Below are 13155 nucleotides of genomic sequence, written 5' to 3'. Positions count from 1 at the left end.
GACTGCTCATGACAGCTCCATAGGGTGTCAGGGTTCAGGGATGTAAGGTCAGGGACAGAAGGAGGAAGAGCACTGTCCCCAAGCACCATTTATCCCTGGACTAGCTCGGGGTTGGGGCCTACTGATGCAGAACTGGATGATGGTACAGGAGTAGAACAGGACAAAAGTGTCACCCTGTGTATAAGACTCAGCACGTTGGCCCCAGTCACACCCCAGGGATGATTTCCCATCTTAGCAGCATCATAGATGCCCCTCCCTGCCTGCACTAAAGCCCCCCCATGTGAATGATAAACCCTAAAGGGCGAGTCACACTACAGGGGGCCAAGCCCAAGCAGGGGTATAGAGCACTAGGGGGGCATTTAGAGCCAAGCTGGGGGATGGACAGGCGTGTGGGGTGGGTGCCCCCACACCTTCCAGATCCTCCTCCACACGGCCTGAGATGTCCAGGAGCCACAGTGAGGCTCACGACTGTGGGGGTGCTGGGGCTTGAGCTTTCGGGGCTTAGTTGATCAGAACAAGTCTCTGGTTCCCCAGCCTCACCGCCTTCCAGTGAAGCCACTAGATGCCACTGTTGATCCAGGCTCTGGCCAGAGAGGGGCTTCCCTCCAGCCAATCCCCCTCCCCCCTGCAAAAATGACTAGTGAAAAGAAAGACCATCTTAACTTGGAAAGTCACTTACCTCTAGGCCCTGGTCGGCCGGGGGTGCCAGGAAGTCCTGATGTGATTGAAAAGCAGTCAGTGAGGATGATTACGGCCCAGCAATCCCAGGCCCCCTGGTAGTAACTAGGTGTCCTTGCTCAGCAAGCCACAGTCGTGGATGGACACCTGGACGCCTACCTGGCCCTGCCCTCTGCTCTAGCCCAGGTGACCCCTGAGGGCTGGGGACTGAGGCTCTTGCTCTGAGCCCTTTTCCTTCTCTGGGAAATGGGCTGACAGCTGGGCTTGAGGGAGGCAGTGGCTTTGGGGGAACCCAGTCCCTTTGGGGTATGAGCCCCCAGCAGCGTGCTAAGCAGCCACCATCCCCTCTTCGCACCTGCAGCACAGGACGCAGGGGTGGCTTCCTAGATCTGATGCCACACCCCTCCTTGCTTTTGTCTGCTGAACTCCACCTGGGAGCAGTTGAAGGATGTCCCTGTGAGCTGAACTTTTGGGGGGACCTGCTGCTTGATTTCATTTTACATCTTTGCTTTATTTCCTTGAGGAGTTGGGGCTGGGTGTGGTGACAGTTTCCCAAATCCAAATGGGTACACACGGGTCCCACTATGAGACAGACTTTGACACTGCAGCTGGCTCAGAAAAACTGGGCTCTGCTGCAGGAGGTGAACTCCCACTCCCCACCACACCAGTGGGGCGGGGGCCTCTGTGGGGCCAATGGAATTCCTGGGCCTGGAGCCTCCTTTCAGGGGTTCCTGCACCAAAGGGGAACAGGGCACAGGCAGACAGAATTGGCACATGATCAACTTCATTTCTACCAGAATGGCTTTCTGCGTTGTTCTGTGCATATTTTTCCTTCCTACGGTGTTTCTCAAGACTCACAGTAAAAGGACCTGAACCCATTTTTGCTGGGAGAGTGAGGGGAGGAGGAGAGGAAACTCTAAGGTGACTGTGGGAGATGTATTTGCTGAAGCCTGGAAGGGAATGGGAGGCTTGAAAGGTGCTGTTTGGAGGTGGGAGAGACCCAGTGACTCACCCTGAGGTCCTTGGGGTCCGGTGAGACCTACAGAAAATAAAACACATGAGGGGGCAGTGGAAAGGATGCCCACAATGGCTTCTCTTCTCAGACCGGCGGGGATCGATAAGGGTCCACGTACAGCCAGCCTGAGGGGAGGGCGGTCGAAGCGGAAGGGCTCAGCGGACCGAGGAACTGAGGTGGCCTTAAACTCTGCAGTTTTTAAGAGACTCTTTGCCCCTGCCTAGAACCGCTTGCTTTCTGCTGTTACTGAGTCTCTTCCCAGGTGCCAGACTTGGTGACTCAGGTGTCAGGACACACAGCCACTACACACGGCACAAGCCAGCAGTTGTGGCAGTTTCCTGCTGGGCTGCCAGAGGAAAATGGGATAAGGGGTGCACGCACACGCACACACAGCAGGGCCGGTTCCCCTTCCCTCTCTGTCACCTGGCTTTCCTGGGTCTCCAGAAGGTCCTGGTGAGCCTCGGGTCCCAGGCATCCCTGTGAGACCTTGTTCACCTAGAGAGAGCAGGACCAATGTGCAAATGTTTTCCTTCCTGAAAAGCTGACCGGGCCAGCACGTCCGAGTCGGTGGTTCATTGGGGCTTTCCTGAGTAACTTGCAGGCAGGTGGGAAGGAGAAGGCTAAGAAGGCCTGGACTTTGCGCGTTTCTCCACGACATGTGCCCTCTGGTGTTACAATTAGGGGAGGTGGGCAGGGCAGGGGAGGCAGTGAGAGTGAGGAGAGCCGAGCAGTGACCAACCTCGTGGGCCTTGTTGTCCATCCGGGCCAGCAGGTCCTACGGAAGCAGAACCACAGTACGTCAGTGACTCCGGGAGCGACTCTGGGACTCCCTCCCTCTACTGTCCAACAGCCTCACATCAAGTTGTCTCCCAGGAAGGGAGACTGGGGGCCTTTCCCGTAGCCGTCAAACATGGAAAAAGTCAGTCTCGGTCACATCCTCTGCATGCAGCTTTCTCCCTGCCCTCTTCTCCTGAACCAGTAATTGTCTACTTTCCTGTTAAGAACTGTTCAGTGACTCCCCATTGCTTCTCCAGTGCCCTTCACAGGACTTGGCACACACCAGATGCTCAATAAATGCCCACCTCATTTACTCAAGGTCCTCCAAGTTCCAAAGGACCTCACGGGTTCCAAAGGACCCCAACACTTGTCTGTCCTCCCCAGGGTCCCAAGTGGCTTAGAGGCAGGAAGAGGCCAAGCACCCCCCACCCCAGTAGTGAGGAACCCACAGAGACGGCTGTTGCTCTTTGAGCCCCAAGAGGGATGTGCAGGCCCAGAAACGGCCTATCAATGGTGCCTCTACCAGGGGGTGAGTAGATCAGAGAACAGGAGAGGTGGTTCTAGAAGGATCGCAAATCTAGAGCCATGATGATGACTGGAAGGGGTCAGACCCACTGCATTCGCTCCTTTGGGACACTCACCCATTGCTCCTTTAGCTCCAGGCTCGCCCACAGCACCAGGCAGACCTTTTGAGCCTGGCTCGCCTGCAAAGGAAACGGGATAGCTGGTTGGAGGCTTGCAAGCTCCGCATCTGTGACAGTGGTAGAATGTCACACCCTCCCTGCTCACCCCAACCCTGCTACCTCCCCAAGCAGATGAGCTTGGGGTACCAACCAGAAGCTGCTTAGACTCTATGGTCACGGCCGCCTGGGCCGCAGGCAGGGACTGGCCCAGAGCCATGCCTGGTCTAAAGGGGGTGTGTATGAGTCTTATTCCTTGGCAACAGAGAGCTGACCCTTGTCACCAAAGTATCATTACTATTAATTTCCTTTTTAATCACGCAAGTCAGTAACAGATAAGTGGATGAAGGGGGTACAAGTAGTGTAAACTTTCTGCTACTTTGGGAAGGGCTTCATTTCCTCAGCTGAATTCCCCAAAAGAATCAGAGACCATCATAAACTCCCTTTTCTGCCCTAAGCATTTACTGTCTGGACGATTCATCTTGATGGTGGCCTATACTCAGTTCAGTGCTTTATGTTATCTTGTCTTGAGGTCAGGTACCACTTGTGTTTTTTCTAGATTGCAAGTTCCCTGAAGGTTTTTAGACCAAGATTCTGTCTCATAGTTCTGTATTTATTTTCTCACCTCCCGCGCCTGATGGATTTACAAAAAGTCATTAGTGAATCAAAGCGGATTCCCATGTAGGACTGACCTGTGAGGCCTCGGGGTCCTTTCTCACCCTGGTCACCTAAAACAAACATGGGAGGGGGTGGGGCAGGAAACAGCAATCAAGAGCAAGGAAAACATTCTCACCCAGTAAGAGGGGCCCCTGACCCCCGGCCCCCAGCAGCAGAATTGTTCTCATTGTACCTGGAAGCTACGGTCAGCAGATTGTGGGTGAGACCTTGGCATTCATAACGCCGAACGTGCACGGTTTATTTCCCGCAGGGTCAGAGCCCACCCACAAAGTGACCCCAGCCCGTGCTGTCAGACAATGGATGCTGTAGGCACAGGGAGGGCCAGACAAGAAGACCTCCCAGCTGCATTCTCACTTCCTGACCACCCAACCATAGTACTGCGACCTTGGGGCTTTGTGGCTCCTCTCTGCCTCGGTTTCCATATCTGAGAGGTTGCATTAGAATCAGCTCCCAGATCCCTCTTAGCCCAGGGGTCTAGGAATCAGAGTCATCCACATTCTTGGAAGCTGGGGTTCCGGTCACATTAGGTTCCTGGGAGTCAGGCAGACTGGTGATGTCTGAGCAGGTGCAACATACCTTTGGGTCCTGGTGGTCCCATAAGTCCTTTGTCACCTGAAAAGTTAATGGACACTTGGTGTAAAGAATGTTGGTGAGGAAGACCAAGAAGGACAGCGTCTGTGTGTGGAAACAGGCCCCCCTCACCCCATTGTCCTGACCTCCCCTTCTCCTCATTCACCTGTCAGCCTGCACAGGCTATTGCTCATGTCCATCAGACCCTCCCTGTGCCCTCAGACCTTCTTCTTGAGTGAGTGGCATCTAGACGGTGACATCCCATTTCCTCCCGGCCCCTCCCTCCAGCTTACCTTTGATACCAGGGAGTCCCACTTCACCTCGGAGCCCTTGAAGACCTACAGGACCCGCAAACAGAGGACCATGCAGGTGAGCGCCCGGCTTTGGAAGGGACGGATATGCACATGGGCACACGCGGACACATACACCTGCACACACGTGCACACACATGCATGCACACCAGGCACACATATACCCTGGAGTAAAAGTCAAGGCTGCTCTCTGTCCTCCCCATGTCCCCTTACGTTGTCCTGGTCCAGGTGTTTTACCCCTGTGATTGCCAGGCCCTGCGCTTCAGGACACCTCAGGGGACCCGGCAGAGACACTGGCCCTCATTATAATGTTGGCTGTAGCTTGAGATTCCCAAGGTAGCAGGACAAGCTCTGGCCTGTAGGGATGACGCAGAGGCAGGCACTTGCTCAGAGGAGGGCAGGATGGGACCTGTGGGCCTCAAGCCAGGTCAGAATGGCTCTCACAGGACCCACCGGTACCTGACCTCAGTCACAAGAGATGCAGTGTGGATATGAGTTTTGTAGGTCCAGGAGGCTCTCTTTATAATTGCTTTTTTTGCTTTAAAATGTTTTTTTTTCCTTTTAGCATTCTTTTTTTTTTTTTTTGCCCCAGAATCTATTTAAAAGAAAAAGCGTGTGCGCGCGCGCAAACACACACACACACACACACACACACACACACACACACACACACACACACAAAAGAAAGATAAGAAAAAGCACACTCACCTGGAGAACCCTGTGGGCCAGGAGAACCGCTGGCACCTGGGAAGGACAACAAAAAACACTTATCGGAAGGGTGGAAGGGTCAGGCCCAGGCCCAGGACATCTGACCCCACGGTGAAGGTCAGGTGGAGAGGTGGGGGCTCCCTTCCTGGTGAGGGCTGTGTGTATGGGCATCGTCCCCGCAGTGGGGGTTCCTGCCAGGACCTGAAAGCCAATGGGTCCAAGATGACCCAAGGACTGTGCAAAGTCCTCCTGCAGAGGGAAGCTGTAGCCGGTGGCATCGAGACCCCTGCTCCTTCCGGCTCAGAGTAAACATCTGGGCTCAGGCAGGGAAAGGGAGCAGAGATGAAGTGATGAGCACCAATCGGAGAAGGCCCCATTTTCCCGGGTTGTTCAGACATGTTGCTTTCAAATGTGTGCATCTGGGCCCCAATCAGATGAGGAAATGGTCTGACTTCTGATTTCCTGATTCATCCACCCACTTGGGGCCACAAAATGGGGCCAGTGAAGACAGATGGAAATGTGGCCCCAAATACACCATGGAGCAAGAATTCCAGCCCCAACCCTGACCCATGGGGACTCCTTTGTGAGGGGATTCTCTCTGGGCCCATCACCCCTGCACAGGCCTGGAACAGGGGCTTAGGGCTGTCTGGGATGCCAGCGCCTGGACCTCTGTGATCCATCCTGGATGCCGCAACCTTGGGTACCATCCTGGACACCTGACTTACCTTTGGGCCCCACAGAACCCGGGACACCAGGTGGACCCGGAATCCCCGGCTCACCAACAGGCCCTGGGGAGAAATGAGAGATACTCTGAGAGATACCCCCCAGTTTGGTTGCCCGCCCAGCCTGCCAATATCATTTGTGGGGGATGGTTCCCACCCTGCCAGTGGCCTTGAGCCATTTGGTGCCTCCCTGAGGCCACAAATCAGCAAAACACCTTTGGTTTCTAGCCCCAGAACCTTCATACTCCATGAAGTCTTGCACCTGCAAATGCTCAATAAACATTTGTTGCCTTCTTGAGCAATATTTTTAAGAGAAAGGGAAGCTAAAAATAAATATTCAAAATCTGTTGGCATTGAGAGGATTTCTGGGGTCTGTGCTTGGTTGCTCCTGATAAAAACAGACTCATGGTTAAGAATCTAATTGCAAAATCTTCCCAGGCCCCTCCAGGTCTGTGCCTCCTTCCCTGACTAGTTCTAGCCAGGAGAGGCTTGAGGGCCTGAACCCCTCTTCAGTTTCCGTTAGGCTCTGCCATGCCATGAGCATTCCCCTCAGCTCTGACTCCTCCCCTGGCTCTGGAAGCCCCTTTCCCTGTGACCACTGTTCCCATGCCTCCTGAGGCCAGCAGGGTTCTGGGCCCGAGGCCTGGACTTGCAGCCTGGCCTATGCCCTTCATTAGACCACTGTCTCCACAAGGCCAGACACTGGCTCCAGGCGTCCAGGATGCTAGTGAAAGAAGTGAGCATGGATGCAACTAACTTGTCTGGTGAAGGAACTGCCTCTTACCTCTGTCCCCTTTCTCTCCAGACCCAGGTGGCCCTGGTTCACCACGAGGTCCCATGGGGCCTTCACGCCCTCTCTGGCCCATTGGCCCCTCGATGCCGGGCTCTCCTAAAAACAGAAATGACCATATCAGAATTAGGACACTAAGCCACAGCCAAGGGCTCCACGGCAGCGTCTTGCTGGCAAGATGCTTGCCTGGAGCCTCTACACTGGTCCCCTTGTACCTCCCCTCACCCTCCATAGCCCCAGCTCCGCCCAGAAGCCAGAGCAAACCTTTGAAGATGCAAGAGGATCATGTCCCACCCTGCCCCAAACCTGCAAGTGGCTTCTCACCTCACAGGGAGGCAAAGCTGACGTCCTTACAGGGGCCTCCAAGGCCCCAGATGGTCAGCCTCACTCACCAGCCCTTCCTCTGGACTCTCCTCCCCCTGGACTCCAGCCAAGGCATCTAGCACTTCTTCCTCTTCCACCCCACTGCTCCTTGACCAGTGCACACACTTTTGCCCTGGGCCTGTGGCTGCTCTATCTGCCTGGAGTGTTTCCCCAAGATCTCCTCATGCCCGGCTACCTCACCCCCTTCAAGTCTGCTCAAATGGCACCTTTTCAGTGAGGACTCCCCTGATGGCCCCCAGGACTCCCAGTGTCCCACCAGGGAGACTGTCTTTTGCATTTCCAAACCACCTCCTACTCTGCTGTGTACTTCACTTCACTGTGTATTGTCCTTCTCCCCAACCCAAATGTAAGCAGGGCTTTCTGTTTTGTTCACTGATGTCTCCCCAGCACCTAAAACAGGGCCTGGCACACAGCAGGCACTTAATAAATGTTTACTGAAGGAAGAAAGGAAGGAAGGAAGGAAGGAAAGAAACGAATGGAAAAAGCAGTTCTTACCCACATTGCCTTTTTGTCCCTTTGGTCCTTCTGGACCTGGTTTGCCCAAGACCCCAGGGATACCTGTGGACACACAAGAATACCTCAGCCCTATTTTCCTTCCAGAACCTGGGAGCCAGGACCGGAGAGCCCTCAATACCAGCCCTACCATCAACGGTTACACACCTGGAGGCCCAGGGAACCCTTGATCTCCTGTGGAAACAGAGATAAGACAGACAAGTCAGCCAGAGGACTTGGGCAATTCCCTAAAGGTGCCACTGGTGGGATTCAGGTAGGATTGCCAAATGTAGCACATGAAAATACAGGGAGCGCAGTTAAGTGTGAATTGCAGATAAACATCGAATAAATGTTTAGTATAAGTATGTTCCATATACTATTTGGGACATTTATAATGCAAAATTATTTGTTGCTTATGTGTAATTCACATTTAACTGGGCAGCCTGTATTTTCTGAGAAATATATCAATTCCCTATAGCACATAAGTGTGTGCCACAAGAGTGTGCCCCAACTAACACTGTGGGGCACTTTTCCTGTGATTGCGTCTGCCTGCCTGCTCCCCAAAAGCAGGTGGTGTTGCTCCTACTGGATCTCCCCCTACAGGAGCTCAGTCACCCACTGCTGGGTGTTATTTCCCTGACTCCCTCGGCTAAGACCCCTGAGAGCAGGCTGCTCACCTGGAATGGTGGTTCCTGACCTGATTCCTCAGATAAAAACCTGGGGGGAGGGGAGCCCAGCCCCAGAGTGTGTGATTCAGGAGCATCTGATTCCTGGCAAGGCCCAGGAATCGACATTTCTAGAAATCTCTGGGGTGTGGGGTTGCGTTGTGTAGTAGCAGGCCCTCAGGCTGCCCCTTGGAGCTGGAGGAGACGCAGGCTCTTGATGCGGGCCATCTCAGGGTCCTTGTTCTGGGGGTCCCTGGAGCCCTGAGAAGGGGCCAAGGACGGCTCTGCCCCAGAGATGTAGAGCCCTGCTGTCATGAAGCCCCCTGCTCCCCCAAAAGCCCAAGTGTCTGCAGGTAGCTCTGCGATTCACGGGTCCCACCACAAAGAGGAGATGGCCAGGGAAAGTGTGAGATGGGTCCTCTGACACTTGCCGATTGCTTTAAACTGTCAACCCTCACTAATATTTAAGGTAAAAATGTCCATGTTGTATTACCTTTAGGGCCTTGACTTCCCACGTCACCTGAAATCAGAAAGATGAGAAAATTGTGAACGGGGTGAGAGCCCAAGGGCTCTTCTCTCCGAGTATTTTAAGACCAGCTAACAGTAGGTGAATTGCATTTCAAGGTGAGTTGGGTTTGGGGTCTGTGTCACTTCAGCATGTCACTGGGCCTCTCTTAGAGGATGCCTTAGGTCCCTTCTGCCTTAGAGGATACCTTAGATATTCTGACTGTAAAGGTAATTCTCAGCCCCCCCAACAAATACCATAAGACCTTCAATTTGGAAAAAAAGTTTTCCAATCCACCCAGAAAACCAGCTCTAAGTGCAGGAAATGAGAACAGGGAAAGGACTCAATCCACCGCAATACCTTTGGGTCCGGGGTTTCCTCGCAGATTGCCTACAAGAGAAAGTAAACCGGAGTTAGTCGCATTTCTTCTGGTGACATACGTGGGAAAGGGGTCGCTGTGGTATTACAGTGGGAAGAAACCTAGGCTAGGACTAACAGATTCTAAAATGGGCAATTCTCTCCAGGTCTCAGTTTTCCCAGCAGTCAAATGGGCTCACAGTACTGGTCCCTCCTTCCACCCAGGACTATAGAGAGGACTGAGTGCGGAGGGAGCATGAGAGTCCAGTGAGCGTGAGCGGGCACCACTGCACACAGAGGCAAAGGGGCAGGGAGCGGGAGAGGCTGGCCCTTTGCCGTGCGAGTGCTCACCATTTTCTTGCTCTGTCATCAGCTTGTTCCTCACGAACAGCCAGAGTGCCTCCTGACTGTGGCCGTCCAGCCCAGAGGTACCAAAGCCTCCGCCTGCCGAGGGCGCCAGCCCCTGCAGTCGCTCCTGGTTGCTCCTTTTTATCAGCTCCTCCTCATACTGCGACATCCCACTCCTGATTCGCTCCAGCTCGTCCACGCGTGCTTTCAGCTTCCGCACCTCCTCCGCTGAAACGGCAGACAGGCAGCGTGAGCCAGGGACAGAGCCAGGGCCTTCGCAGCACACACTCAGTCCCCCCTTTCTCCCCACCGGGGAGCCTGAAATGGAGGCGCTGGGCTCTATGGCGGTTCTTCATGCCACTGGGGGACATTTTGCTGGAATACTTATGCGGAGACAATCTGCCGTGGCTGCCAGCGGGATTATAATCGCTTCTGAAAATTGTCACTGAGCCTTAAAGAAACCAGGCTTGGGGTGACAAGCCTGGTCACATGGTGACAGTGCTGGTCCTTACTGTCCCTGGGAGCTGGTGTGAGTGCCAGCAAAGGCTACGGGAAGGGATGGCCTGACCACTGTGGGCGGCCAGGTGCTTAGGGCAGCTGCTGCGGAGCCCCCGGGACCAGGAGCTGCATTAGAATCCCAGCTCTGCCACTCGGTGGCCTTGTGACCTTGACCAGGTGCCTCCTGGAGCCTGTTTCCTCATCAGCAGTAACAAGGGGTCTGTACTGATGCTGTCCGGCCCCTTAGCCCCAACCCTGGGGACACTGGGCGACTCCTGCCCTTTGAATGGACAGTGGGGCCCGCTTTCCTGCCACTGCTGCCACGTACCCAGAGCAATGAGGCCGAAGAGCAGCCCCAGGAGGAGCAGCCAGGTGAGCAGCAGGCCCAGCAGCCATTTCCACCAGCTGCAGCAGTTGCTGCAGGGGCACCAGGCTGGTGCCGCCCCCCACGGGCCCCCGCCAACACCGCCGCCAACGCCACCACCGCCACCTTTAAAGCCACTGTTGCCATTATGTTGGTCGTAGCCATGGTTTTCTGTGAAAGAGAGGGTAAGGCTAAGGTGAACACAGATGGCTCTTACTCTCTTCCCTCCAAATTTCCTGGCTTTTGGTGACTTCCTGTGGGCCTGAGAGAATGCGAGTGGGGCTTTCAGGCTCCTGCGCAGCACCGTGAGGGGTGAGGCTGGCGCCTGGAACCACCACAGGGCCGTGGCTGCTGAAGAGCAGAAATCTGACAATCGTGGGCTTGAGCTGTGTGACCCTGAGAAGGTCGCTTAACCTGTTTCCTTTTTTTTATAAAATGAGATTAAAAGATTACCTACTGCGTAGGACACTTGTTGAATGAAATAAGTAAGGCATGCAAAGTAATTAGCAGAGGATGTAGCACATATCTCTAGGTTTAAAAATCTTGATTATGAACTTTGATCTGCCACAACCTCCTGTATTTTACTAGGCCCAAACCTAAGGTGTTCCCATCTGCACATCTCAGTATTCACAGCTCTTTCTTTGTAATCTCCAAGTGCCTAGAACTTTACTCAGCATTTAAGAGATGCCCAGTGAACTTTTTTTTTTTTTTGTAAAAAGGGTTTTTAGTATCTAAAATGGGGTGATAACCCTTGATCTGTCTCTCTCACAGGGCTAGAGGAGGAAGTGAGGAAAGTGTAAAAAGCTGGAGCTGTGCGTGGTCTTAGTGTCACCCTGAAGCCTGTGTATGTATGGGGTGTGGGAAGACAATGGCAGTCCTGTTGTGTTGCCCCTGCCATGTTGGGAGACCCTGGACCTAAAGGCACATAAAGGGTCATTCCCTGACCTAAGCTTCTTCTGCAGCCCGGCTATCTCCCACCCTGCTCCCTTCAAGCCTTCAGGGTCACTCTTTAGAGCTGGGTAGCTTGGGTGTGCACTGGCCCAGGCTGGGGCCTTATCTGTGCCATTCACCATAACCAGCCCCGAGAACGTCGTTCTCACCTACCTGCTGAGGTGGCCTTGCCCTTTGTGGACACAGTCTTCACCTGTCCTGAAAGATAAATACCGAGAACACAGGTTTGACTTCAGCTTTTAAATGCAAGGAGCCCATGGCACAGCCTGTGCGTAGGTTCTGGGCTGGGCCTTAGGTAGACACACACACCCCCACCCCCAGGCACCTAGAAGAACAGCCGAGTGCGGGATTATCCACTCAGTCCTCACTGATCTGATACTTGTGATAATTACATCTATGCAGACATGGCTTAGCAAACAATTAGTGGTGGAAAAAAGCAGCGTCATAACCCTCTTGTGACCTGAAACCTTTAAAGCCCAAGACATTTGCAGAAGACCACGCAAGGGGGGACCTTTGCTTTCAAACAATAAATGTGCTTGTGAGCAATACCTCTCGACTTCTTGGTTAAGGGACTTTGCACAGAGGTTCCTAACCTGGGGTGGAGGGAACCAGCAGGCAAGGGTGGGCTTGGCGCAGGGCAGTTCAGGAGTCCCTGATGCTCTCTGACCACTGAGTGTTTGTGGGCATTTGTGGAATTTTCTGGGGAAATTGTTTATAGCTTTCATCAGATTCGGAAATGGTCGTTCGGCTCCACATCCCGACCTCTACCCCTAAAGTGTAAGGAGCCACTAACGGAGAAGACTTAGGGCCAGGTCTTGTCAGGATTGTAATTGATTTCCTTTGCATTTACCTAAAAATGTTCTATGATGTAACTTTTCCCTTCCTTTACTGATATCCCTAAAAATCAGTGATTTGGAGAAATTGTACAAGACCCAGAGCAGTGAAGGAATGTGCTTCTCCGGGAAAAAAAAAATCAGGTATTTAAGAAGACAGATAATAAAGCTAGCAAGTGCTTTGCAAATGATTTTTCTACTAGTTCTGAAAATTAAGGGAAGATGAGAAAAAAATGCCACTGTGGACCTTAGACATGTCGTGGTCTAAGGCTTTTGCTTCAAGAATGTGGACGCATGAATCAACTGGGGAGCTTGTTAAAATGTAGCCTGTGACTCAGCAGTCTGGCCTAGGGCCTGGGAGTCTGCATTTCTGACATGTTCCCATGTGTTGCCACTGCTGCTGGTCCAGGGAGCACACTTTGAGTAGTAAGGTCTCAGAAGACAAATAAATAAATGAAATGTGGGTTGGCTGAAGGCAGGGTGGACAGTGATCAGATTTGCTCTTACCATTAGCCTCTGACGTTAGGCTGGTGTCAGCAGTGTAAGCAGCTTGCTTTTCCTTTTTTAGGGTGTCCTCTGAAAAAGAGGCTGTGCACACAACCCATGAGAATCTGGGATATTCTCTCCGTATTCCTGAACCCCACCCCACATCCTCTCCTTCTTGGGGAGGTATAAGTTAGCCTGATAGGAAGAGGATCCAGCTTTCCTGCCGTTAATCCCCCGATCGATGCTTGTGGTTGGAGTCTTGTTGTTGTTGCTCAAAGAACCCTCTGGGAGCTCTTTCCCAGAATTTTCCTGGCTTGTCTGCACTCAAGGCAGAACTGGGACA

At 53.2% G+C, this 13155-nt stretch overlaps 1 protein-coding gene across 1 annotated transcript in view; it reads right to left on the bottom strand.

The window, feature by feature from the left end:
- Positions 1-13155, bottom strand: part of COL17A1 (collagen type XVII alpha 1 chain) — a 48103-nt gene that overhangs the window by 13268 nt on the left and 21680 nt on the right. Inside the window, exons 15-33 of the mRNA XM_033131250.1 lie at positions 12834-12914; positions 11647-11691; positions 10507-10713; positions 9684-9908; positions 9336-9365; positions 8964-8990; positions 7974-8000; positions 7809-7871; positions 6924-7028; positions 6143-6205; positions 5418-5453; positions 4692-4736; positions 4405-4440; positions 3843-3878; positions 3112-3174; positions 2433-2468; positions 2117-2188; positions 1691-1717; positions 680-715 (exon numbers count right to left, since the gene is read on the bottom strand). Of these exons, the coding sequence (XP_032987141.1) occupies positions 680-715; positions 1691-1717; positions 2117-2188; positions 2433-2468; positions 3112-3174; positions 3843-3878; positions 4405-4440; positions 4692-4736; positions 5418-5453; positions 6143-6205; positions 6924-7028; positions 7809-7871; positions 7974-8000; positions 8964-8990; positions 9336-9365; positions 9684-9908; positions 10507-10713; positions 11647-11691; positions 12834-12914 (1260 nt within the window). The remainder of the gene's footprint in view (positions 1-679; positions 716-1690; positions 1718-2116; positions 2189-2432; positions 2469-3111; positions 3175-3842; positions 3879-4404; positions 4441-4691; positions 4737-5417; positions 5454-6142; positions 6206-6923; positions 7029-7808; positions 7872-7973; positions 8001-8963; positions 8991-9335; positions 9366-9683; positions 9909-10506; positions 10714-11646; positions 11692-12833; positions 12915-13155) is intronic.

The sequence above is a fragment of the Rhinolophus ferrumequinum genome, chromosome 16 (genome assembly GCF_004115265.2).
Source record: "Rhinolophus ferrumequinum isolate MPI-CBG mRhiFer1 chromosome 16, mRhiFer1_v1.p, whole genome shotgun sequence".
NCBI classification, from domain to species: Eukaryota; Metazoa; Chordata; class Mammalia; order Chiroptera; family Rhinolophidae; genus Rhinolophus; species Rhinolophus ferrumequinum.
The sequence above is the reverse complement of the archived record's forward strand: the minus strand, read 5'-3'. Positions and strand labels throughout refer to the sequence as shown.